The 27,735-nt window shown below is 47.1% G+C and overlaps 1 protein-coding gene across 1 annotated transcript in view; it reads left to right on the top strand.

The window, feature by feature from the left end:
- The window catches only part of cpm (carboxypeptidase M), an 89,760-nt gene that overhangs the window by 39,859 nt on the left and 22,166 nt on the right, over positions 1-27,735 (top strand). The window contains exon 4 of the mRNA XM_042316202.1: positions 12,346-12,515. Within this exon, the coding sequence (XP_042172136.1) occupies positions 12,346-12,515 (170 nt within the window). The remainder of the gene's footprint in view (positions 1-12,345; positions 12,516-27,735) is intronic.

A 27,735-nucleotide genomic window follows, 5' to 3' on the forward strand; every position in this document is an offset into this window, starting at 1 on the left:
CCAGTCAAAGGTTTGGACACACTTACTCATTCGAGGGTTTTTTGTTATTTTTACAGTTTTCTACATTGTAGAATAATAGTGAAGACATCGAGACTATGAAATAACAAAGATAGTTGAGAGAATGCCAAGAACGTGCAAAGCTGTCAAGGCAAAGCGTGACTACGTTGAAGAATCTGGAACAAAAAATGATATATTTTGATTGGTTTAATCAAAATTGATTTCAGATTCTTCAAAGTAGCTACTCCGTTGCCTTGACAGCTTTGCATAATCTTGGCATTCTCTCAACTATCTTTGTTATTTCATAGTCTCGATGTCTTCACTATTATTCTACACTGTAGAAAATGGTTCAAAAAGACAGGGTCACACAGAGGGATTCTGGGTAGTCTGAAACAAATCTACTTTGAAACTAAAGTATACTACCTCACACACATGGTTATGGGCTTAAAGAAGAAGTCACCTGTACCACGTCAAATTTAGAGTTGAAATGTATTACATTTTGAGTTTGCTTCCCAATATTACACTTGTATATACATCACAGAGGATTGAAATATATAACAATTGCTTGAAATAGAAACACCAGATTTTCGACATTTTTAATAAAATTGTTTATGAATTATGAAAAATATGAATGATGTTCTCGGTAGTCTAGAGGACAATTTGGTCATTTGATTGCAGGAAAGGGTTTTAAAAGGTATGTACAGGTTTCCTGTTTGTCAGCTTGAAAGACACCATCTTGAAACGTGTCAGTTGGAAGGGAATGAACAGTTTTAACTCTGTTGCACCATCCTGCAGTTCCACCTGTTGAACGCCCAGTCAGAAGCTTCCTTCAGAACAGTGATGGCCGATCTCAACCGCAAAGAGACAATATGGGTGTACGTCTGTGATCCAGCCCAGCAGTAACACACCTCATTCAGATTATTGGCTTATCCTAGTCTTTTAATTAAAGGGATATTTCGGGATTTTGGCATTGAGGCCCGTTTATCTTACTTTCCCCAGAGTCAGATGAACTTGTGGGTAAAATTTGTCTCAGCGTGCAGTTTGAAGCAAGTTGCTAACGAGTGCAGTTGCTAGCTGGCGCTAGTGCAGTTGCTAGCTAGCTTTAGTTAGCGTTTCCTTGCTAAACTACATCGAACTTCTTTAATACTGGACATCGACGAGTTCATCTGACTCTGGGGAAGTAGACAAAGGGCCTCGTTGCTAAAATGCCGAAGTATCCCTTTAAGACTGATTAGTTAAATCAGGTCAGGTGTGTTACTGCTTGGTTGGGACAAAAGCCTGAACCCACACCACGACACCTGCAGATAGAAATGGTTGACCCCTACTTTAGTGAGATGGAATGGACTTGTGAGAAAATGGAGGGTGTGTAATAAGTGGAAATAAGACTTACTGTAAATAGACGTGACTCTGAGGAGTCTGCTGCTAGAAGACTTAAAGGCCCTAAGACGGCTAACGGTACTATGACTCAGACTGAGAGGCCCCAAGACAGCTAGTGGTGGTAGTAGACAGAGGCCCCAAGACAGCTAGTGGTGGTAGTAGACTGAGAGGCCCCAAGACAGCTAGTGGTGGTGGTGGTAGACTGAGAGGCCCCAAGACAGCTAGTGGTGGTGGTGGTAGTAGACTGAGGCCCCAAGACAGCTAGTGGTGGTGGGTAGTAGTAGACTGAGGCCTGAGGCCCCAAGACAGCTAGTGGTGGTGGTGGTGTAGTAGTAGACTGAGGCCCCAAGACAGCTAGTGGTGGTGGTGGTAGTAGTAGTAGACTGAGGCCCCAAGAGGCCCCAAGACAGCTAGTGGTGGTGGTGGTAGTAGTAGTAGACTGAGAGGCCCCAAGACAGCTAGTGGTGGTGGTGGTGAGACTGAGGCCCCAAGACAGCTAGTGGTGGTGATGGTAGACTGAGGCCCCAAGACGACAGCTAGTGGTGGTGATGGTAGACTGAGGCCCCAAGACAGCTAGTGGTGGTAGTAGACTGAGGCCCCAAGACAGGTGGTGGTGGTGGAAGGGTCGTACTCTACAGATGTTGTAGAGAATGAACCTGAAGGAGCAAGTCGCTGCTTTGATATTTGCAGAGGTTGACTGGGTGTTGTCCAGGGTCACGCTGAGGTTGTTTATGCTCTGGAAGGGGGACGCCGTGGAGTTGTCAACTGGGATGGAGAGGTCTTGGAGCGGACAGGCCTTCCCCCGGGAGGGAGAGGTCTTGGAGCGGACAGGCCTTCCCCCGGGATGGAGAGGTCTTGGAGCGGACAGGCCTTCCCCCGGGATGGAGAGGTCTTGGAGCGGACAGGCCTTCCCCCGGGAGGGAGAGGTCTTGGAGCGGACAGGCCTTCCCCCGGGATGGAGAGGTCTTGGAGCGGACAGGCCTTCCCCCGGGAGTGGTGGAGGTCTTGGAGCGGACAGGCCTTCCCCAGGGCCATGGGGAGAGGTCTTGGAGCGGACAGGCCTTCCCCAGTGATGGGAGGTCATGGACCCGGGAGGAGACTGTCTTGGAGCGGACAGGCCTTCCCCCGGGATGGAGAGGTCTTGGAGCGGACAGGCCTTCCCCCGGGATGGAGAGGTCTTGGAGCGGACAGGCCTTCCCCCCGGGAGGGAGAGCAGCTCCGTGTTGTTGAGCTTGAGGTAGCGGGCCGACGTCCAAGCTGAGATGTCTGTCTGGCACGCAGAGATACCTGTCGCCACCTGGGTGTCAGAAGGAGAAGAGTAGCTGAGTGTCATCCTCATAGCAGTGATGGGAGAGACCATGTGAGGATATGAGGGAGCAGACTGACTTGGTTTATAGAGAGAAGAGGAGAGGGCCTAGAACTAAACTTAAACCAAAAACAAATGGCACCCTAATTTCTCTTTTATAGTGCACTATTATTATTTTATTTTTTTACCAGATCCCTATCAAAAGAAGTGCACTAAATAGGGAGTAGTGTGCTATTTGGGACGCATAAAGCCAGTAGACACATTTCCAACTCCATTTGACCATTTTACTTCCATCTTAAATTATGTCGCTTCACGTCTGGCTGAGGGAAAAACACGGCTGTTAGAACGAGCTGTCAGCGAGGTATAAAGACTGCTGTAAATATTCTCTCTCTCTCTCAGTAGTAGTGGTGTCAGCGAGGTATAAAGACTGCTGTAAATATTCTCTCTCTCTCTCAGTAGTAGTGGTGTCAGCGAGGTATAAAGACTGGTGTGAATATAAAGACTCTCTCTCTCTCAGTAGTAGTGGTGTCAGCGAGGTATAAAGACTGATGTGAATATTCTCTCTCTCAGTAGTCTCGAGGTATAAAGACTGATGTGAATATTCTCTCTCTCTCAGTAGTAGTGGTGTCAGCGAGGTATAAAGACTGATGTGAATATTCTCTCTCTCTCAGTAGTAGTGGTGTCAGCGAGGTATAAAGACTGATGTGAATATTCTCTCTCTCTCTCAGTAGTAGTGGTGTCAGCGAGGTATAAAGACTGATGTGAATATTCTCTCTCTCTCTCAGTAGTAGTGGTGTCAGCGAGGTATAAAGACTGATGTGAATATTCTCTCTCTCTCTCAGTAGTAGTGGTGTCAGCGAGGTATAAAGACTGATGTGAATATTCTCTCTCTCAGTAGTAGTGGTGTCAGCGAGGTATAAAGACTGATGTGAATATATAAAGACTGATGTGAATATTCTCTCTCTCAGTAGTAGTGGTGTCAGCGAGGTATAAAGACTGATGTGAATAGTGGTTCTAAAGACTCTCTCTCAGTAGTAGTGGTGTCAGCGAGGTATAAAGACTGATGTGAATATCTCTCTCTCTCAGTAGTAGTGGTGTCAGCGAGGTATAAAGACTGATGAATATTCTCTCTCTCTCTCAGTAGTAGTGGTGTCAGCAGTAGAGGTATAAAGACTGATGTGAATATTCTCTCTCTCTCAGTAGTAGTGGTGTCAGCGAGGTATAAAGACTGATGTGAATATTCTCTCTCTCAGTAGTAGTGGTGTCAGCGAGGTATAAAGACTGATGTGAATATTCTCTCTCTCTCTCAGTAGTAGTGGTGTCAGCGAGGTATAAAGACTGATGTGAATATAGTAGTGGTGTCAGCGAGGTATTCTCTCTCAGTAGTAGTGGTGTCAGCGAGGTATAAAGACTGATGTGAATATTCTCTCTCTCAGTAGTAGTGGTGTCAGCGAGGTATAAAGACTGATGTGAATATCTCTCTCTCTCAGTAGTAGTGTTTCTGTGAATTTTACTCTCAACTTTGTCAGCGAGGTATAAAGATTTCTGATGGTTTTATGAATATTCTCTGTGGTTAGAGCCACCCTAGTGGTTGTCAGCAGTTTAAAGGGCAGGTGGTTAGAGCCACCCTAGGGTTGTCAACAGTTTAGGGCCGGGGTGGTTAGAGCCACCCTAGGGTTGTCAACAGTTTAGGGGAGGGGTGGTTAGAGCCACCCTAGGGTTGTCAACAGTTTAGGGCGGGGTGGTTAGAGCCACCCTAGGGTTGTCAACAGTTTAGGGCCGGGGTGGTTAGAGCCACCCTAGGGTTGTCAACAGTTTAGGGCCGGGGTGGTTAGAGCCACCCTAGGGTTGTCAACAGTTTAGGGCAGGGGTGGTTAGAGCCACCCTAGGGCTGTCAACAGTTTAGGGGAGGGGTGGTTAGAGCCACCCTAGGGCTGTCAACAGTTTAGGGGAGGGGTGGTTAGAGCCACCCTAGGGTTGTCAACAGTTTAGGGAGGGGTGGTTAGAGCCACCCTAGAGTTGTCAACAGTTTAGGGGAGGGGTGGTTAGAGCCACCCTAGGGTTGTCAACAGTTTAGGGCCGGGGTGGTTAGAGCCACCCTAGGGCTGTCAACTGTTTAGAGGAGGGGTTGTTAGAGCCACCCTAGGGCTGTCAACTGTTTAGAGGGGTGGTTAGAGCCACCCTAGGGTTGTTAGAGCCACCCATCCCCTCAGTCTGATTTGGGACTCAACCCACATCTGTAATGTAACACTCTCCAATCCTCTCCTACTGCAAACAATCAACTAATTAATGTTATTCAATGCACTACAAAAACATCAATTTATTAACTAACAGCACTGCTTCCCTGTGCAGCTATCAGACAGGGCCAGCATTACTCCTATCAGACGGGGCCAGCGTTACTCCTCCTATCAGACGGGGCCAGCGTTACTCAGACGGGGCCCACCTATCAGACGGGGCCAGCGTTACTCCTCCTATCAGACAGGGCCAGCATTACTCCTATCAGACGGGGCCAGTGTTACTCCTATCAGACGGGGCCAGCGTTACTCCTATCAGACGGGGCCAGCGTTACTCCTATCAGACGGGGCCAGCGTTACTCCTATCAGACGGGGCCAGCGTCCTTCTCAGACGGGGCCCATTACTCCTATCAGACGGGGCCAGCGTTACTCCTCCTATCAGACGGGGCCAGGGGCCAGCGTTACTCCTCCTATCAGACGGGGCCAGCGTTACTCCTCCTATCAGACGGGGCCAGCGTTACTCTTCCTATCAGACGGGGCCAGCGTTACTCTCCTATCAGACGGGGCCAGCGTTACTCCTCCTATCAGACGGGGCCAGCGTTACTCCTCCTATCAGACGGGGCCAGCGTTACTCCTCCTATCAGACGGGGCCAGCGTTACTACGGGGCCAGCGTTACTCCTATCAGACGGGGCCAGCGTTACTCCTCCTATCAGACGGGGCCAGCTTCCCTCCTCCTATCAGACGGGGCCAGCGTTACTCTCCTATCAGACGGGGCCAGCGTTACACTCCTATCAGACGGGGCCAGGTTACTCCTCCTATCAGACGGGGCCAGCGTTACTCCTCCTATCAGACGGGGCCAGCGTTACTCCTCCTATCAGACGGGGCCAGCGTTACTCCTCCTATCAGACGGGGCCATCAGACGGGGCCAGCGTTACTCCTCCTATCAGACGGGGCCAGCGTTACTCCTCCTCTCTATCAGACGGGGCCAGCGTTACTCCTCCTATCAGACGGGGCCAGCGTTACTCCTCCTCCTGACGGGGCCTACTCCTCCTCTCTGACGGGGCCAGCGTTACTCCTCCTCTCTGACGGGGCCAGCGTTACTCCTCCTCTCTGACGGGGCCAGCGTTACTCCTCCTCTCTGACGGGGCCAGCGTTACTCCTCCTCTCTGACGGGGCCAGCGTTACTCCTCCTCTCTGACGGGGCCAGCGTTACTCCTCCTCTCTGACGGGGCCAGCGTTACTCCTCCTCTCTGACGGGGCCAGCGCTACTCCTCCTCTCTGACTGGGCCAGCACTTGGGACTGAGGGACCTAAACCCCCCTCCTCCATCCCCTCCAGGCTTCACTGTAACTAGACTTCCAAATCCCAGCATGGATCAGTAGTCAGTCAGTCCCCAGGAGCAGCCTTAAGGATTGTCACAAATAGCACCCTATCTACTATGTAGGGCACTACTGACCAGGACCCTGCTGTATAGGGAATAGGATGTAATATTACTGTAGCTCCTTCTTCTAAGCTGAATGGACATGGTTAAGAGATACCAGATGAGGCCTTTCCTCTCATTTCCCCCCAGCTGGGATGTAGCAGAGCGATGTCACGGCGATGTCACACTGCCTCTACTTCACCTGGGGGCACACAGGACATGTTCTGCTGCTCTGAGGGGTACACACACACACTCATTCATTTTTTCTCTCTGACTATCCATTCAGAAGACTAGGCCTCAGGGCTAGCCGTGCTCCACTGTTGTAGCCTGAATAGAATGGAGCATTCTAGAATACCACAGTGCTCAGTGGACGGAGACACAATGGAACTACAATGTGCTGTTGCTTAGGGATGGAACCATATGAATTCCGTTAGCTCCCCTGATTCTAGTTCCGGAAGCTCTGGAGTTCTAGCCAGGGTTTTCTATTTGTGTTAATCATTACTAACGGGAGTTAACCATTCTGTGTGTTTGATCTTTGCACCAGTAGGTGAACTACTTTCCTTCTCCTCGGCAGATTGACTAGAAATTAAATAAACTAATCGTGCTCCTTTCTTCAAATGTTATTCAGCCTCTTCAAAACAGGTGACACTGCCCCCAAAAACTGACATGTTTGGCACAGAATCATTTGACTTATAGACTATAAGTATTGAATATAGAGACGTGACATGGGACTTGGCGAACGAAACCCTCTAAAACGATGATGACTCCTCTTCAATCACACATACAGAGCTCCCAGTAATGGTGGGCCATCCACAATGTCTTAGCAAATCAAGAACAACTTGTATTGTGGCATTTTTAACCTTGATCCAATGCCTGACCTGAGACTGTACCAAACTATTACCATCTCAGCTGTCTTCTAATGAGTTGTTTCTCTGTTTTGAAGTTTGCCCCATCTATCTTGAGGACTTGAACAGTTCAAATATGTTGTCAGGAATGGGGCTCTGGGGCCTCCCGGGTGGCGCAGTGGTTAAGGGTGCTGAACTGCAGCGCCAGCAGTGCCACCAGAGACTCTGGGTTCGCGCCCAGGCTCTGTCGTAACCGGCCGCGACCGGGAGGTCCGTGGGGCGACGCACAATTGGCCTAGCGTCGTCCGGGTTTGGCCGGTAGGGATATCCTTGTCTCATCGCGCACCAGCGACTCCTGTGGCGGGCCGGGTGCAGTGCGCGCTAACCAAGGTTGCCAGGTTGCCACACGTTTTTTCCTCCGACACATTGGTGCGGCTGGCTTCCGGGTTGGATGGCGCTGTGTTAAGAAGCAGTACTGCAACCCTTGGTTGGGTTGTGTATCGGAGGACGCATGACTTTCAACCTTCGTCTCTGCCGAGCCCGTACGGGAGTTGTAGCGATGAGACAAGATAGTAGCTACTAACAATTGGACACCACAAAATTGGGGAGAAAAAAAAGAAGAAAAAAAAGGAATGAGGCTCTGTCACAGTAACTCTCTGAGGCTCTGTCACAGTAACTCTCTGAGGCTCTGTCAGTAACTCTCTGAGGCTCTGTCACAGTAACTCTCTGAGGCTCTGTCACAGTAACTCTCTGAGGCTCTGTCACAGTAACTCTCTGAGGCTCTGTCACAGTAACTCTCTGAGGCTCTGTCACAGTAACTCTCTGAGGCTCTGTCACAGTAACTCTCTGAGGCTCTGTCACAGTAACTCTCTGAGGCTCTGTCACAGTAACTCTCTGAGGCTCTGTCACAGTAACTCTCTGAGGCTCTGTCACAGTAACTCTCTGAGGCTCTGTCACAGTAACTCTCTGAGGCTCTGTCACAGTAACTCTCTGAGGCTCTGTCACAGTAACTCTCTGAGGCTCTGTCACAGTAACTCTCTGAGGCTCCTTTAAACCGCTCTGCACGTGGAATGACGGTTTACTGCGGTTTACTGCGTGGAATGACGGTTTACTGCGGTTTACTGGAATGACGGTTTACTGCGGTTTACTGCGTGTAATGACGGTTTACTGCGGTTTACTGCGTGTAATGACGGTTTACTGCGGTTTACTGCGTGTAATGACGGTTTACTGCGGTTTACTGCGTGTAATGCGGTTTACTGCGGTTTACTGCGTAACGGTTGACGGTTTACTGCGGTTTACTACGTGTAATGGCGGTTTACTGCGGTTTTTACTGTTTACTGCGTGTAATGACGGTTTACTGTGTTTTACTGCGTGTAATGGCGGTTTACTGCGGTTTACTACGTGTAATGGCGGTTTACTGCGGTTTACTGCGTGTAATGACGGTTTACTGCGGTTTACTGTGTGTAATGACGGTTTACTGTGGTTTACTGCGGTTTACTGCGTGTAATGACGGTTTACTGCGGTTTACTGCGTGTAATGACGGTTTACTGCGGTTTACTGCGTGTAATGACGGTTTACTGCGGTTTACTACGTGTAATGGCGGTTTACTGCGGTTTACTACGTGTAATGACGGTTTACTGTGTTTTACTGCGTGTAATGGCGGTTTACTGCGGTTTACTAAGTGTAATGACGGTTTACTGCGTGTAATGACGGTTTACTGTGTTTTACTGCGTGTAATGGCGGTTTACTGCGGTTTACTGCGTGTAATGGCGGTTTACTGCGTGTAATGGCGGTTTACTGCGTGTAATGGCGGTTTACTGCGTGTAATGACGGTTTACTGCGTGTAATGACTGTTTACTGCGTGTAATGACGGTTTACTGTGTTTTACTGCGTGTAATGGCGGTTTACTGCGGTTTACTACGTGTAATGACGGTTTACTGCGGTTTACTGCGTGTAATGACGGTTTACTGCGGTTTACTACGTGTAATGGCGGTTTACTGCGGTTTACTGCGTGTAATGGCGGTTTACTGCGGTTTACTGTATCTATGGCGATTATGCTAATGATATAGAACAAACTGCACCCTATGATTGGAACTGTACTCTTGTGTCTTTTCTGGTGTAAAATGTGTCGGCTTGTAGAGATGGATGGTTCCAGACCCATCTGGATGGATGGTTCCAGACCCATCTGGATGGATGGTTCCAGACCCATCTGGATGGATGGTTCCAGACCCATCTGGATGGATGGTTCCAGACCCATCTGGATGGATGGTTCCAGACCCATCTGGATGGATGGTTCCAGACCCATCTTAGTAAGCTGTGTGTTTCTTAGAAGAAAATGACGACCAGTCTGAGTGGTGAGGTTGTCCTTGTCTGGTTAGTATGACTATAGTGGTGGTGAGGTGGTACTAGTCTGGTTAGTATGACTATAGTGGTGGTGAGGTGGTACTAGTCTGGTTAGTATGACTATAGTGGTGGTGAGGTGGTACTAGTCTGGTTAGTATGACTATAGTGGTGGTGAGGTGGTACTAGTCTGGTTAGTATGACTATAGTGGTGGTGAGGTGGTACTAGTCTGGTTAGTATGACTATAGTGGTGGTGAGGTGGTACTAGTCTGGTTAGTATGACTATAGTGGTGGTGAGGTGGTACTAGCTGCCTAAGTTGTTAAGAGTGTTGGATAACTTTAGTTATGTAGTGCTTTGTGAATGAGTACACGGGAGAGATATGAGAGTGATAAGGAGAGAGAGAGAGATGCTAAGGCTCCTTCTGGTCCCAGCTTGCCTGGAGATGTCCTGGGACACAATACATTAGGAAGTCTGTAGCTGGTTCATCATTACTGTATTACAAACCAGCTTGGTCAAAGGAGGAGGAGGGACAACAGACACTTATTACCAGTTCCTGCACCAGCCCCTCATTGGCCTCACATGCTTACAATAAAGGATCTCTCAAACACACACACACGTGTCTGTATTACAAACCACTGGAGATGTCCTGGGACACAATACATTAGGAAGTCGTGTATTACAAACCAGCCTGGAGACGCACACATACTCCCATCCAGCCAGATGCAACAGAGACAGTGGGAGATTTGTCTGTCAAACCAGCCTGGAGATGTCCTGGGACACAATACATTAGGAAGTCGTTACAAACCAGCCTGGAGATGTCCTGGGACACAATACATTAGGAAGTCTGTCTGTATTACAAACCAGCCTGGAGATGTCCTGGGACACAAGACATTAGGAAGTCTGTCTGTATTACAAACCAGCCTGGAGATGTCCTGGGACACAATACATTAGGAAGTCTGTCTGTATTACAAACCAGCCTGGAGATGTCCTGGGACACAATACATTAGGAAGTCTGTCTGTATTACAAACCAGCCTGGAGATGTCCTGGGACACAATACATTAGGAAGTCTGTCTGTATTACAAACCAGCCTGGAGATGTCCTGGGACACAATACATTAGGAAGTCTGTCTGTCTGTATTACAAACCAGCCTGGAGATGTCCTGGGACACAAGACATTAGACACATCTCGGCGGCGTCAGGGGTTAACAGCAGGACCACATTAACTGTGTAGAGGATTAGTTTAGCTGGTTGGTTAACAGCAGGACCACATTAACCATGTAGAGGATTAGTTTAGCTGGTTGGTTAACAGAAGGACCTCATTAACCATGTAGAGGATTAGTTTAGCTGGTTGGTTAACAGAAGGACCTGGTTGGTTAACACATTGTAGAGGATTAGTTTAGCTGGTTGGTTAACAGAAGGATGTAGAGGATTAGTTTAGCTGGTTGGTTAACAGAAGGACCACATTAACCATGTAGAGGATTAGTTTAGCTGGTTGGTTAACAGCTGGTTGGTTAACAGCAGGACCACATTAACGTGTAGAGGATTAGTTTAGCTGGTTGGTTAACAGCAGGACCACATTAACCAGAGGATTAGTTTAGCTGGTTGGTTAACAGCAGGACCACATTAACCATGTTAACAGCAGGACCACATTAATCGGATTAGTTTAGCTGGTTGGTTAACAGCAGGACCACATTAACCGTGTAGAGGATTAGTTTAGCTGGTTGGTTAACAGCAGGACCACATTAACCGTGATTAGTTTAGCTGGGATTAGTTTAGGCGTGTAGAGGATTGGTTGGTTAACAGCAGGACCACATTAACCGTGTAGAGGATTAGTTTAGCTGGTTGGTTAACAGCAGGACCACATTAACCATGTAGAGGATTAGTTTAGCTGGTTGGTTAACAGCAGGACCACATTAACCGTGTAGAGGATTAGTTTAGCTGGTTGCTTAGTAAGTAGCAGATCTTTTGAGAGGGCAGATTTGATCAATCTCAGACTAAATGGAAATACGTGCTGGTCTTAAGGTCAACGAGGATTAGTCATGCTAAGATCCAATCCGAGGGACGGAGGGAGGGGTGGATGGTGGGAGGGAAGGATGGCGGGGTCTCAAGGGTTTTTAAGAGCCTACATTTCTCAGACAGTATAATGTGGATTCATCAGTAGTGGGTGGGGGGGAGGTCTCTGACGTTCTGACAACGTGTCTCAGTTTATTCAGTGTTTTATCTGCAGTCGATCAGCAGACGGACGTTCTGACAGTGTCTCTTTCAGTGTGTCCAGGGTTCGTTGAATACATTTTCTCAGACGGCATAAAGTAAACCATTTACCTAAAACACTGTTATCGTTGAATTAGAACACTAGAATCTTATCACAGCATTTAAAGGTCAGACTGTCTACGTTTTACGGTCTGTTTACATATATTTTATAGACTAATTATACAGACAATTGGTATAAAATGTATTTATGATTATATGACAATATTTTAGGTTGACTATGATTCTATCATAGAATTTCCGATATCGCATTCCTTTTTATTTTCTTCCCGTATAAAATGTATTTATAATTATATGACCATATTTTAGGTTGACTATGATTCTATCATAGAATTTCCGATATCGCATTCCTTTTTATTTTCTTCCCGTATAAAATGTATTTATAATTATATGACCATATTTTAGGTTGACTATGATTCTATCATAGAATTTCCGATATCGCATTCCTTTTTATTTTCTTCCCGTTCTGGAACGTTGAGGGTTTATGACATGGCCCTCTACTAAGTCAATAGGATCTCTATGGTTGTAACTGTATCAATGCATGTCTTTTTTTTAGGTGGTGGGCAGAGTTCTCCTGCTCCAGCTGATCGATCACCTGACCCGTGGTTACCTTAGCGACCCGCTGGTGACCCGCCTCCTGAACAGCACCCGCGTCCACATCCTGGTTTCCATGAACCCAGACGGCTTCGAGTCCTCCAGCAGAGACTGCATGTACTCCCAGGGGAGGTGAGATAGTGAGGGACATCATATGGGTTGTCTCTTAGTCACCGTGGATGGAGGGACACGTGGGTTGTGTCTTAGTCACTGTGGATGGAGGGACATCATATGGGTTGTCTCTTAGTCACCGTGGATGGAGGGACATCGTGGGTTGTGTCTTAGTCACCGTGGATGGAGGGACATCATGGGTTGTGTCTTAGTCACCGTGGATGGAGGGACATCGTGGGTTGTCTCTTAGTCACCGTGGATGGAGGGACATCATGGGTTGTCTCTTAGTCACTGTGGATGGAGGGACATCATGGGTTGTCTCTTAGTCACCGTGGATGGAGGGACACGTGGGTTGTCTCTTAGTCACTGTGGATGGAGGGACACGTGGGTTGTCTCTTAGTCACCGTGGATGGAGGGACATCGTGGGTTGTGTCTTAGTCACCGTGGATGGAGGGACATCGTGGGTTGTCTCTTAGTCACCGTGGAGTGGGTTGTCTTGATGGAGGGACATCATGGGTTGTCTCTTAGTCACCGTGGATGGAGGGACATCATGGGTTGTGTCTTAGTCACCGTGGATGGAGTGGCTGGATGGATGGATGGATGGATGGATGTGGATGGATGTGGATGGATGTGGATGGAGTGGATGGAGTGGCTGGGATGGGTGGCTGGATGGATGGATGGGATGGGTGGCTGGATGGATGGATGGGATGGGTGGCTGGATGGATGGATGGATGGGTGCAGGTCTGGCCTGTTGTGTTGCTCAGTAGACTAGAACATAACAGCTGTAGGATGGTTCTGGGTGTAAACAGCAGAATGGTTACTGAGACCCCAGTGAATCATCAGCTAAGGCAGTGAAAGTGTACATCCCAAATGTCCCCTGGGTAAAAGTGGCCCCTACATAGGGAATATGGTTCCGTTGGCCCCCTACATAGGGAATAGGGTTCCGTTGGCCCCCACATAGGGAATAGGGTTCCGTTGGCCCCCTACATAGGGAATAGGGTTCCGTTGGCCCCCTACATAGGGAATAGGGTTCCGTTGGCCCCCTACATAGGGAATAGGGTTCCGTTGGCCCCCTACATAGGGAATAGGGTTCCGTTGGCCCCTACATAGGGAATAGGGTTCCGTTGGCCCCCTACATAGGGAATAGGGTTCCGTTGCTCCGCTACATAGAGAATAGGGTACCGTTGGCCCCCTACATAGGGAATAGGGTTCCGTTGGCCCCCTACACAGAGAATAGGGTTCCGTTGGCCCCCTACATAGGGAATAGGGTTCCGTTGGCCCCTACATAGGGAATAGGGTTCCGTTGGCCCCCTACATAGGGAATAGGGTTCCGTTGGCCCCCTACATAGGGAATAGGGTTCCATTTGGAAGGGAGGCAGTGACACACAACCATTAACAGATCCTGGAGTTTTATCTGAGATGTTTGTAGACACAACACCTCTACAGCGCTCGCCCACAACACTCTGATGTGGGTCGAGGGGCAGGAAGCCACGGCCTGAAAACAGACTCTCTCTCGCTCTGTCTCTCTTCTCTCTGACACACACACACTCTCTTTCACTCACAAACACTTGCATTTACACACACACACACAGATCCCTGGCAGTGGATTCCCCCCCGGATGGGACAGGACACACACACACACACCCAGATCCCATTACCTGGCAGTGGAGTCCTCCCCGGATGGGACAGGACACACACACACACAGATCCCATTCCCTGGCAGTGGATTCCTACCCCATGGATGGGACAGGAAACACACACACACCCAGCCCCAAACAGTGACACACTCACATCGACTCACACAGATGTTATTCCCATTCCCTGGCAGTGGAGTCCTCCCCGGATGGGACAGGACACTGACACCCACACACTCTGACTCTGACACAGTCATCCCAGCCCCAAACAGTGGGAAAAAAACTCACCTACTCGTTACCATAACAACTTGAAACAGGGAATGGTTCTTAGAACAACAGAGACGTCTCCCTTCCAGGGAAAAAAACATTATTAAGCATCAATACAATAATGCAGCCATTTAGGTTTCCAAAGTTTTAGTGATTGGAGGAGATGACGGCAATGACTTCCTGGAACTCAATGACTTCCTGGAACTAAATGACTTCCTGGAACTAAATGACTCGTCGTGTTTTTGTTGTAATAGGGCTTAGATCAGTGGTCATCAGTTTAACTGAAACCACTGGCAATGAACACAACCTGTTTGGTGGTAAATATCTGTCTGCGCTGACCTGTTTTGGTGGTAAATATCTGTCTGCACTGACCTGTTTTGGTGGTAAATATCTGTTTGCACTGTTCTGTTTTGGTGGTAAATATCTGTTATCTGTCTGCACTGACCTGTTTTGTGGTAGATCTGATTTGTCTGCACTGAGCTGATTGGTGGTTATTTAGAAGACCCAATAGAAGTGAACCATTTGTACATTTCACTCTGCCTGTAACCCGGCACTTTGCTGTCCCTCGTGTTTTACTGTAAATACAGAGGCAGGAACAAAGCCTCACAACCACAATACTGACCCTTTAGTCTTTTATTTGACTGTCTGGAAACAGGAAGACTTCCCGAAGTCTCCAATTAGCCAGAGATGGGCCTGGAAAATTCTGGTTTAGGTCCAAAATGGAACCCTATTCCCTATGGGCCCTGGTCAAAAGTAGTGCACTACATAGGGAGTAGGGTGCCGTTTTGGGACATAAGTCTGGTCTTGACTCCATCTCTGTAATTAGCTGTGTTCAACTGGAGAGTCTTTGGTGCGCAGCCTCATAGGAGGAAATGGGAACATTTCTGAACATCTCCTTTAGCCTACACACACCCGTGCACACACACACACACACACACACGCACACACACACACAGGCACACACACACACAGGCACACACACACACAGGCACACACACACACAGGCACACGCAGGCACACGCACACGCAGTCACACACACGCAGTCACACACACACAGTCACACACACACAGTCACACACACACACAGGCTTCTTGATGAGGTTGTGGTTCTTGAAAGTGGCAGGAAGTCCCTAGGAATAGATTGTGTTTCAAGAGACTCTACACATACACACACTGGCACGCATATAGATCTAAGCAATAAGGCACGAAGGAGTGTGGTATGAAGCTGGTTGAGAGAATGCCAATCACCCTTTGTGATTGGAGGATAGCTATGAGGGTTATCGAATCAGGATCAAATCCTTTGCACTCCTCCAGCTTGTTAATGATATAATGTTCATATTTAAAGAGAGAATGTCTAGTGTCTTTGGTAAATGACAGGAGTGGAATGTTAGTCTGGGTACCAGTCTTCAGCTATCACATCCCCTGGACGCTGCTCGGGCCCTGGACGCTGCTCGGGGCCTGGACGCTGCTCGGGGCCTGGACGCTGCTCGGGGCCTGGACGCCTCGGGGCCTGCTCGGGGCCTGCTCGGGGCCTGCTCGGGGCCTGGACGCTGCTCATTATGGTGTTCCTGGATGCTTCTTTACAACTGATATTATTCAGCATTGAAGAAAAGTTATTAAAGTCTCCAACTCTGCCACATCTGACGAGGGCAGTTTATTTAACTACAACATCTAGAGTCCTGCTCTATACTGTATACAGTAGGGACCTGTCCTCTCTATAGTACAGAGTCAGGTCTCCAACTCTGCCACATCTGACGAGGGCAGTTTATTTAACTACAACATCTAGAGTCCTGCTCACTGTATACAGTAGGGACCTGTCCTCTCTATAGTACAGAGTCAGAAGTCTCCAACTCTGCCACATCTGACGAGGGCAGTTTATTTAACTACAACATCTAGAGTCCTGCTCTATACTGTATACAGTAGGGACCTGTCCTCTCTATAGTACAGAGTCAGAAGTCTCCAACTCTGCCACATCTGACGAGGGCAGTTTATTTAACTACAACATCTAGAGTCCTGCTCTATACTGTATACAGTAGGGACCTGTCCTCTCTATAGTACAGAGTCAGAAGTCTCCAACTCTGCCACATCTGACGAGGGCAGTTTATTTAACTACAACATCTAGAGTCCTGCTCTATACTGTATACAGTAGGGACCTGTCCTCTCTATAGTACAGAGTCAGAAGTCTCCAACTCTGCCACATCTGACGAGGGCAGTTTATTTAACTACAACATCTAGAGTCCTGCTCTATACTGTATACAGTAGGGACCTGTCCTCTCTATAGTACAGAGTCAGAAGTCTCCAACTCTGCCACATCTGACGAGGGCAGTTTATTTAACTACAACATCTAGAGTCCTGCTCTATACTGTATACAGTAGGGACCTGTCCTCTCTATAGTACAGAGTCAGAAGTCTCCAACTCTGCCACATCTGACGAGGGCAGTTTATTTAACTACAACATCTAGAGTCCTGCTCTATACTGTATACAGTAGGGACCTGTCCTCTCTATAGTACAGAGTCAGAAGTCTCCAACTCTGCCACATCTGACGAGGGCAGTTTATTTAACTACAACATCTAGAGTCCTGCTCTATACTGTATACAGTAGGGACCTGTCCTCTCTATAGTACAGAGTCAGAAGTCTCCAACTCTGCCACATCTGACGAGGGCAGTTTATTTAACTACAACATCTAGAGTCCTGCTCTATACTGTATACAGTAGGGACCTGTCCTCTCTATAGTACAGAGTCAGAAGTCTCCAACTCTGCCACATCTGACGAGGGCAGTTTATTTAACTACAACATCTAGAGTCCTGCTCTATACTGTATACAGTAGGGACCTGTCCTCTCTATAGTACAGAGTCAGAAGTCTCCAACTCTGCCACATCTGACGAGGGCAGTTTATTTAACTACAACATCTAGAGTCCTGCTCTATACTGTATACAGTAGGGACCTGTCCTCTCTATAGTACAGAGTCAGAAGTCTCCAACTCTGCCACATCTGACGAGGGCAGTTTATTTAACTACAACATCTAGAGTCCTGCTCTATACTGTATACAGTAGGGACCTGTCCTCTCTATAGTACAGAGTCAGAAGTCTCCAACTCTGCCACATCTGACGAGGGCAGTTTATTTAACTACAACATCTAGAGTCCTGCTCTATACTGTATACAGTAGGGACCTGTCCTCTCTATAGTACAGAGTCAGAGGTCTCCAACTCTGCCACATCTGACGAGGGCAGTTTATTTAACTACAACATCTAGAGTCCTGCTCTATACTGTATACAGTAGGGACCTGTCCTCTCTATAGTACAGAGTCAGAAGTCTCCAACTCTGCCACATCTGACGAGGGCAGTTTATTTTTACAACTAAAACAGATGCCTTTCCTTGGTCTGTTTAAGGCTTTTCATCTTTTGAAGCCCAAGTTTGTTGAAGTCTCTAATTAACACCTCCGTCCAACTCGGACCCATCCCATCTCGTGCTCCAACTGGGCCACAGTGGGTTGAAACATCACACATCAGACCAGACCAAGTCATCCACAAGTTGCCCTTCTGTTACGCAATAAATCTGGATCCAATATGTCTGTCTGTGGGTCAACAGAGTTATTTTCTCCACACTGACTTGCATCCCAAATGGCACACTATTCCCAATATCGTGCACTACTTTTGATAGAGTGCCCTGGTTAAAAGTAGTGCACTACATAGGAAATAGAGTTCCATTTGGGACGCAGCTGAATGACAGAGTGGTGGTGCACCGTAAATTACTGTGGTATAACTACAGGAGGTTACCTCCCTTCTAGTCTGGTATAGCTACAGGAGGTTACCTCCCTTCTAGTCTGTGGTATCACTACAGGAGGTTACCTCCCTTCAAGTCTGTGGTATAGCTACAGGAGGTTACCTCCCTTCTAGTCTGTGGTATAGCTACAGGATGTTACCTCCCTTCTAGTCTGTGGTATAGCTACAGGATGTTACCTCCCTTCTAGTCTGTGGTATAGCTACAGGATGTTACCTCCCTTCTAGTCTGGTATAGCTACAGGAGGTTACCTCCCTTCTAGTCTGGTATAGCTACAGGAGGTTACCTCCCTTCTAGTCTGTGGTATAGCTACAGGAGGAGGTTACCTCCTTCTAGTCTGTGGTATAGCTACAGGAGGTTACCTCCCTTCTAGTCTGTGGTATAGCTACAGGAGGTTACCTCCCTTCTAGTCTGTGGTATAGCTACAGGAGGTTACCTCCCTTCTAGTCTGTGGTATAGCTACAGGAGGTTACCTCCCTTCTAGTCTGTGGTATAGCTACAGGAGGTTACCTCCCTTCTAGTCTGTGGTATAGCTACAGGAGGTTACCTGCCTTCTAGTCTGTGGTATAGCTACAGGAGGTTACCTCCCTTCTAGTCTGTGGTATAGCTACAGGAGGTTACCTCCCTTCTAGTCTGTGGTATAGCTACAGGAGGTTACCTCCCTTCTAGTCTGTGGTATAGCTACAGGAGGTTACCTCCCTTCTAGTCTGTGGTATAGCTGTTCTCTCTCTCGCTCTCTCTCACTGTGGCTTTATTGGCAAGGGTAACATGTTTAACATTGCCAAAGCAAGTGAAAAGAATAAACAAAAGTGAAATAAACAGTAAAAAGTGAACAGTAAACATTACCCTCACACGTTCCATGTGTTGTAGCGGCGTGCAAAGAGTTAAAGTACGAAACAACACATGGGTTGTATTTACAATGGGGTTTTTGTTCTTCACTGGTTGCCCTTTTCGTGTGGCAACAGGTCACAAATCTCGCTGCTGTGATGTCACACTGTGTTATTTCATCCAGTAGATATGGGAGTCTATCAAAATTTAGATTTGTTTTCAAATTCTTTGTGGGTCTGTGTAATCTGAGGGGAAATGTGTATTTTCAACACAAACTCACTTTGTTGAGACAACGGCTCTGCTCTGCGAAGCTCCAGAAGTATGACTTCCCTGCCTTCTGCTGAGTCCGTATCAACGTAAATGTTGTACCACCAATGCAGACGTCGGGTTAACCACACAGCCCAGAACAATACGCTTCTCTCTCCAGAATGCACTGCTTTCTACTGCCAATTTGTACACATTCATTGTTTCATAACTTTATTGTGTGATTTGTTAGTGTATTATCAATTCCCCCATTACATCACCAGTAGTATATTTACCATTCATTTATATCATTTCTAATCCTGTGTTAATGCATTCTATAATATTATTCCAGTTTTTTGTTTTTATCATTGTCTGATTGGACAGATTGTTTGCTGAGCACACAACCTATGCTACACTTGTGAGAAGCAACTTTTGGTTTATTTTGTACTTTTTTAAAAGTTTTTTTTGTAAATTTGTCATTGCCTTTTGTTTGAGGTGCTCCTGACAAAGCAGTAGGCCTATGGGGCACCTGGCCCGATTTACACACAGAAGTAGGCCTATGGGCTACCTGGCCCGATTTACACACAGAAGTAGGCCTATGGGCTACCTGGCCCGATTTACACACAGAAGTAGGCCTATGGGGCACCTGGCCCGATTTACACACAGGAAGTTTACACACAGAAGTAGGCCTACCTGGCCCGATTTACAAACAGAAGTAGGCCTATGGGCTACCTGGCCAGATTTACACACAGAAGTAGGCCTATGGGCTACCTGGCCCGATTTACACACAGAAGTAGGCCTATGGGCTACCTGGCCCGATTTACACACAGAAGTAGGCCTATGGGCTACCTGGCCCGATTTACACACAGAAGTAGGCCTATGGGCTACCTGGCCCGATTTACACACAGAAGTAGGCCTATGGGCTACCTGGCCTGTGCGAAAATGTAGGCATATAAATGTGCCCTTTGGTGGATCTGATCGTGTTTCTGATTGGCTTAACACACCACCACTAATGACCTGTGGAGCTTCTCAAAATAATGTTTTCTTCACCTCCAAACAGCAAGCAATTCATCCACTGAGAATTACAATAGTTCCTAAAACTAAACTCCTAAAAATAGTCCTATCTGATTACTTCTTATCAGTGCTTGACTTGGACTGAAATAGGTTCCAGTACTCATTCTGGGTGCCGGAACTCCTCAATACTAATATTCTATAAGAAGAACAGGAGCTCAAGCAGTAGAACGTGTGAGGTGTCAGTACTCCGCTCCAGTGAGCTCCTGTCCAAGTCCAGCACTGCTTCTTATCCCTTGTGCAAATAGTCTACAGCTGTGTCTGTCCCGAGCTCACTGGTGGGGAAACTCTCTCTGAGGGCCCAGAATATTTGACACAATGTTGCAAGTTCGCTAGTGCATGCTTCTGGCCTGACCCAAGTTAATAGTTGATACAAGGTTTCAAGTCTGGCTACACGTGGCCTGTCTGCAACAATGTGATTTTATAGGATATTCATTTTATTTCTGGATATTTTCGAGCTGGGTACTGCAATGTTTTTATTTGTTGGCTTTGTGTAGACTATTTTGACATAGATGGCAATAGAAGTTACTTTTTAGGTTTTATAATTTTGATTAACTACATGACTAATAAATATTTTTTTTTACCAGGTAAATTGACTGAGAACACATTCTCATTTGCTGCATCGACCTGGGGAATAGGTTGGTGAGAGGAGGGGGATGAACGAGCCAATTGTTAACTGGGGATTATTAGGTGACTGTGATGGTTTGAGGGCCAGATTGGGAATTTAGCCAGGACACCAGGATTAACACCCCTACCCTAATAAGTGCCATGGGATCTTTAACAACCTCAGAGTCAGGACACATTTAACATCCCATTTGAAAGACAGCACCCTGAGAGTGCCCCCTACTGGCCCTCCAACACCACTTCCAGCAGCATCTGGTCTCCCATCCAGGGACCAACCAGGACCAACCCTGCTTAGCTTCAGAAACAAGCCAGCAATGGTATGCAGGATGGCATGCTGCTGGATCTAAATAATTGAGATTATTATCAATTAAACTGTTTCACGGAAATGTGAATATAAAAACCATAACTGGCACGTAGATGGGGAGAGATGGTAAGATATATATATATATATATATATATAACCATAAAACCATAACTGGCACGTAGATGGGGAGAGATGGTAAGATATATATATATAACCATAAAACCATAACTGGCACGGGAGAGATGGTAAGATAAGATACATAAAACCATAATGGCACGTAGATATATATATATATATATAACCATAAAACCATAACTGGCACGTAGATGGGGAGAGATGGTAGATGGTAGATGGGGAGAGATGGTAAGATATATATATATATATAATAAAACCATAACTGGCACGTAGATGGGGAGAGATGGTAAGATATATATATATATATATATAAAACCATAACTGGCACGTAGATGGGGAGAGATGGTAAGATATATATATATATATATATATATAACCATAAAACCATAACTGGCACGTAGATGGGGAGAGATGGTAAGATATATATATATGGGGAGAGATATATATAACCATAAAACCATAACTGGCACGTAGATGGGGAGAGATGGTAAGATATATATATATATAAAACCATAACTGGCACGTAGATGGGGAGAGATGGTAAGATATATTCAACATAAGAAAGGTTGCTGGTGTTACAGCAATGGCAGAATCTGAGAGCCAGCAGGAGGTGAATAGTTGGGTCAGGTTGTTTTTTTAATCTAGATTTCTGGCGCCCTCTTGAGGCATTTGTCATATTTCATCAAATCGTACACTTAAAGCATCAGACAAGCTCACATACATAGGTATGGAACAATACGCGTAAAAACATTTTGACCAATCCATTGGTCCAAAGAACAGATGACTTTTGGTCGACCAAGATTATTCTTTTTTGTCGGGGACAGCCCTACTTTTCCCACAGTCACGATACTATAGCTGTTGAAACACCTCAGAGAGGCTCTGAGGCTGGGGGAGAAGGTTGGGGGTGAGGATGGAGAAGGATGTGACCTCAGAGAGGCTCTGATGCTGGGGAGAAGGTTGGGGGTGAGGATGGAGAAGGATGTGACCTCAGAGAGGCTCTGATGCTGGGGGGTGAGGAGGATGTTTCTACACCTGCATTGCTTGCTTTTTGGGGTTTTAGGCTGGGTTTCTGTACAGCACTTTGAGATATCAGCTGATGTACGAAGGGCTATATAAATTGATTTGATATGGGCAGGTGTGAGGAAGGGTTGGGGAGGGGGTTAGTGAGCAAGGTAAGACTCAAGCACCTGGAGGAAACCCATTCACAGACAGACAGACGGGCCTGCTCTCTCCCTTGCCTAAATCACCAATGTTATGTGTTGTCAGGTCTGGTATACGTCTGTTTATGTCTGGGTATAAACAGTACGCAGCCCCGGTCCATTTACCAGGCCATCCATCTCCCTCCATAGTACCCCCACCGGACCGGTGAAGGCACCCCAGAGAGGGCACTCAGACAGGGGACCCATGACCTCTGCTGCTGGGGTATGGAGGCACCATGGAGTGTTTTTAACAGGGGTCAACTGCAGGGACATCTCTTCAAGGAGTATTCCTGGGTTGTTTTAAGGAATCTGTTTATAGTAACTGAAAGTGAGATGCTGTCTCTCGCCCACGTTCTCTCTCTCTCTCTCTCTCTCTCTCTCTTTCCCTCTCTCTCTCTCTTTCCCTCTACCTACCCCCTCTCTCTCTCTCTTTCCCTCTACCTACCCCCTCTCTCTCTCTCTCTACCTTCTCCCTCTTTACCTACCCCCTCTCTCTGTCTCTCTTTACTCTCTACCTCCCCCTTTCTCTCTCTTTACTCTCTCTGTTCTCTCTACCTACCTCTGTCTTTCTCTCTCTCTCTTTACCTTTCTACCTACCCAGAGAGAGAGTCTCTACTCTACCTGTCTCCTTCTGTCCCTCTACCTCTCTCTCTTTCCCTCTTTACCTACTCTCTCTCCCCCTCTCTCTGTCTGTTCCTCTACCTACCTCTGTCTCTCTCTCTCTCTTTACCCTCTGTCCCTCTACCTACCTCTCTGTCCCTCTCTCTCTCTGTTTACTGTTCCTCTACCTACCTCTCTGTTCCTCTACCTACCTCTGTCTTACCGCTCTGTCCCTCTACCTACCGCTCTCTCTGTCTCTTCTCTCTTTACCCTCTGTTTCTAGGTTCCTCTCATACCACCAGACCTAGAGTCTGTCTCTTTACCTCTGTTCCCTGTCTCTCTGTTCCCTTCTGTCCCTCTACCTACCTCTCTGTTCCTCTTTACCTCTCTGTTCCTCTGTCTCTCTCTCTCTTTACCCTCTGTCTCACCTCTCTGTTCTCTACCTCTCTGTCTCTCTACCTCTCTCTGTTCCTCTACCTACCTCTGTCTCTGTCCCTCTCTACCTCTCTGTTCCTCTACCTACCTCTCTGTCCCCCTCTGTCCCTCTACCTACCTCTCTGTCCCTCTACCTACCTCTCTGTCCCTCTACCTACCTCTCTGTCCCTCTACCTACCTCTCTGTTCCTCTACCTACCGCTCTGTTCCTCTACCTACCGCTCTGTTCCTCTACCTACCTCTCTGTTCCTCTACCTACCTCTCTGTCCCTACCTACCTCTCTGTTCCCTACCTCTCTGTACCCCTCTACCTACCTCTCTGTACCTACCCTCTGTCCCTACCTACCTCTCTGTTCCTCTACCTACCTCTCTGTCCCTCTACCTACCTCTCTCTGTTCCTCTACCTACCTCTCTGTTCCTCTCTGTTCCTCTACCTACCCTCTGTTCCCTCTACCTACCTCCTGTTCCTCTACCTACCTCTCTGTTCCCTCTACCTACCTCTCTGTCCTCTACCTACCTCTCTGTCCCTCTACCTACTCTGTCCCTCTGTTCCTCTACCTACCTCTCTGTTCCTCTACCTACCTCTCTGTTCCTCTACCTACCTCTCTGTCTACCACCTCTCTTCCTCTACCTACCTCTCTGTTCCTCTACCTACCTCTCTGTCCCTCTACCTCTCTGTCCCTCTACCTCTGTCCCTACCTACTCTGTACCTCTCTGTTCTCTGTCTACTACCTACCTCTCTGTTCCTCTACCTCCCCTCTACCTCTCTGTCCCCTACCTACCTCTCTGTCCCTCTCTACCTACCTCTCTGTCCCTCTACCTACCTCTCTTCCCTCTACCTACCTCTCTGTTCCTCTACCTACCTCTCTGTCCCTCTACCTACCTCTCTGTTCCTCTACCTACCTCCTCTACCTCTGTTCCTCTACCTACCTCTCTGTTCCTCTACCTACCTCTCTGTCCCTCTACCTACCTCTCTGTCCCTCTACCTACCTCTCTGTTCCTCTACCTACCTCTCTGTTCCTCTACCTACCTCTCTGTCCCTCTACCTACCTCTCTGTCCCTCTACCTACCGCTCTGTCCCTCTACCTACCTCTCTGTCCCTCTACCTACCTCTCTGTCCCTCTACCTACCTCTCTGTCCCTCTCTACCTACCTCTGTCCCTCTACCTACCTCTCTGTCCCCCTCTGTTCCTCTACCTACCTGTCTCTGTTCCTCTACCTACCTCTCTGTTCCCTACCTACCTACCTCTCTGTCCCTCTACCTACCGCTCTGTCCCTCTATCTACCTCTCTGTCCCTCTACCTACCTCTCTGTTCCTCTACCTACCTCTCTGTCCCTCTACCTACCTCTCTGTTCCTCTACCTACCTCTCTGTTCCTCTACCTACCTCTCTGTCCCTCTACCTACCGCTCTGTTCCTCTCAATTCAATTTAAGAGCTTTATTGGCATGGGAAACATGTTTCCATTGCCGAAGTAGATAATAAACAAAAGTGAAATAAACAAAAATTAACAGTAAACATTACACTCACAGAAGTTCCAAAAGAATAAATACATTTCAAATGTCAAATGTGCAAATAAGTACAAAAGGGACAATATCTCTGTCTCTCTCTGCCCTGAGAGTGGACGGAATAGTATTTTATAAACACTATAAATGTCACATAGCTAGACAGGAAACATCCTCATGTCTTCTCATATATCTCTGTGTGCCTCCCAAATGGAAGCCTATTCAAATCAAATGTATTCATATAGCCCTTCGTACATCAGCTGATATCTCAAAGTGCTGTACAGAAACCCAGACTAAAACCCCCAAACAGCAAGCAATGCAGGTGTAGAAGCACAGTGGCTAGGAAAAACTCCCTAGAAAGGCCAAAACCTAGGAAGAAACCTAGAGAGGAACCAGGCTATGAGGGGTGGCCGGTCCTCTTCTGGCTGTGCCGGGTGGAGATTATAACAGAACATGGCCAAGATATTCAAATGTTCATAAATGACCAGCATGGTCAAATAATAATAATCACAGTAGTTGTCGAGGGTGCAGCAAGTCAGCATCTCAGGAGTAAATGTCAGTTGGCTTTTCATAGCTGATCATTGAGAGTATCTCTACCGCTCCTGCTGTCTCTAGAGAGTTGAAAACAGCAGGTCTGGGACAGGTAGCACGTCCGGTGAACAGGTCAGGGTTTCATAGCCGCAGGCAGAACAGTTGAAACTGGAGCAGCAGCACAGCCAGGTGGACTGGGGACAGCAAGGAGTCATCATGCCAGGTGGTCCTATTCCCTACTGTATACAGTATAGAGCAGGAGTCTAGTACACTAGAGTCCTGCTCTATACTGTAGGGACCTGTCCCCTCTATAGGACACTAGACTGTGGTAACAAAGAGAACAACATTATGATGTCATCATTATTATCATATGTGATTGGCTATGATTATACATACTAATAAGACAATTAGAATATCCCACCTGACTGGTTTAGGATCAGCTGGGTAGTATTTTCCAACAGACTACTACGCTGTTTGTATCCCTATCCAGACACACTGTAGTGATTGTCGATGCGGATGATTCTCAACTTCCTGTGTACAACATCGAGGCTAATTCCTGGCAACGTTTCTTAATGGCAATAGAGTTTGTTTTCCTGATATATATATATATATATATCTGTCACGTTGTCAGTAAAACAAGGAGACGGCAGAAAGAGCCCAGTCTTCCATTAGGAAAGTGGTTTTCTTCTTATTGCCTAGTGAGGATCAGCTGTATTGTGAGAGTCATAAACTGTGCGCCCCCCAAAAACAACCGATTTGCAGCGAGTGGTGTTGTAACGGCTCTCGTTGGTGGTATAATGAGTAGACCAAGGAGCGGCGTGTTCATCATTTTAATATTTTTTTAAAAAGCGAAAAAACCCAAAAGCGCACCGTTCTGTCAGGCTACAGAAACTAAACAGAAAACAAGATCCCACAAACTCAGGTGGAAAAAAGGGCTGCCTAAGTATCATTCCCAATCAGAGACAACGATAGACAGCTGCCTCTGACTGGGAACCAATAACCGGCCAACAAAAGAAATGGAAAACACAGAACCTAACCAAACCGAGAATAATAAGGATCTCTAAGGTCAGGGCGTGACAGGTATGGTACCGTTAAGACACAGTGACAGATTTAACCAGGCATCCTGTTGGTTTGCAGCCAGCGATATGGTACCATTAAGACACAGTGACAGATTTAACCAGGCATCCTGTTGGTTTGCAGCCAGCGATATGGTACCGTTAAGACACAGTGACAGATTTAACCAGGCATCCTGTTGGTTTGCAGCCAGCGATATGGTACCGTAAGACACAGTGACAGATTTAACCAGGCATCCTGTTGGTTTGCAGCCAGCGATATGGTACCGTTAAGACACAGTGACAGATTTAACCAGGCATCCTGTTGGTTTGCAGCCAGCGATATGGTACCGTTAAGACACAGTGACAGATTTAACCAGGCATCCTGTTGGTTTGCAGCCAGCGATATGGTACCATTAAGACACAGTGACAGATTTAACCAGGCATCCTGTTGGTTTGCAGCCAGCGATATGGTTTAAGACCAGTGACAGATTTAACCAGGCATCCTGTTGGTTTGCAGCCAGCGATATGGTACCGTTAAGACACAGTGACAGATTTAACCAGGCATCCTGTTGGTTTGCAGCCAGCGATATGGTACCATTAAGACACAGTGACAGATTTAACCAGGCATCCTGTTGGTTTGCAGCCAGCGATATGGTACCATTAAGACACAGTGACAGATTTAACCAGGCATCCTGTTGGTTTGCAGCCAGCGATATGGTACCATTAAGACACAGTGACAGATTTAACCAGGCATCCTGTTGGTTTGCAGCCAGCGATATGGTACCGTTAAGACACAGTGACAGATTTCACCAGGCATCCTGTTGGTTTGCAGCCAGCGATATGGTACCATTAAGACACAGTGACAGATTTAACCAGGCATCCTGTTGGTTTGCAGCCAGCGATATGGTACCGTTAAGACACAGTGACAGATTTAACCAGGCATCCTGTTGGTTTGCAGCCAGCGATATGATACCATTAAAACACAGTGAAAGAATTGACCAGGCATCCTGTTGGTTTCTTAACTGTTGAGTTGT

Source organism: Oncorhynchus tshawytscha, unplaced genomic scaffold (assembly GCF_018296145.1).
Source record: "Oncorhynchus tshawytscha isolate Ot180627B unplaced genomic scaffold, Otsh_v2.0 Un_scaffold_1874_pilon_pilon, whole genome shotgun sequence".
NCBI classification, from domain to species: domain Eukaryota; kingdom Metazoa; phylum Chordata; class Actinopteri; order Salmoniformes; family Salmonidae; genus Oncorhynchus; species Oncorhynchus tshawytscha.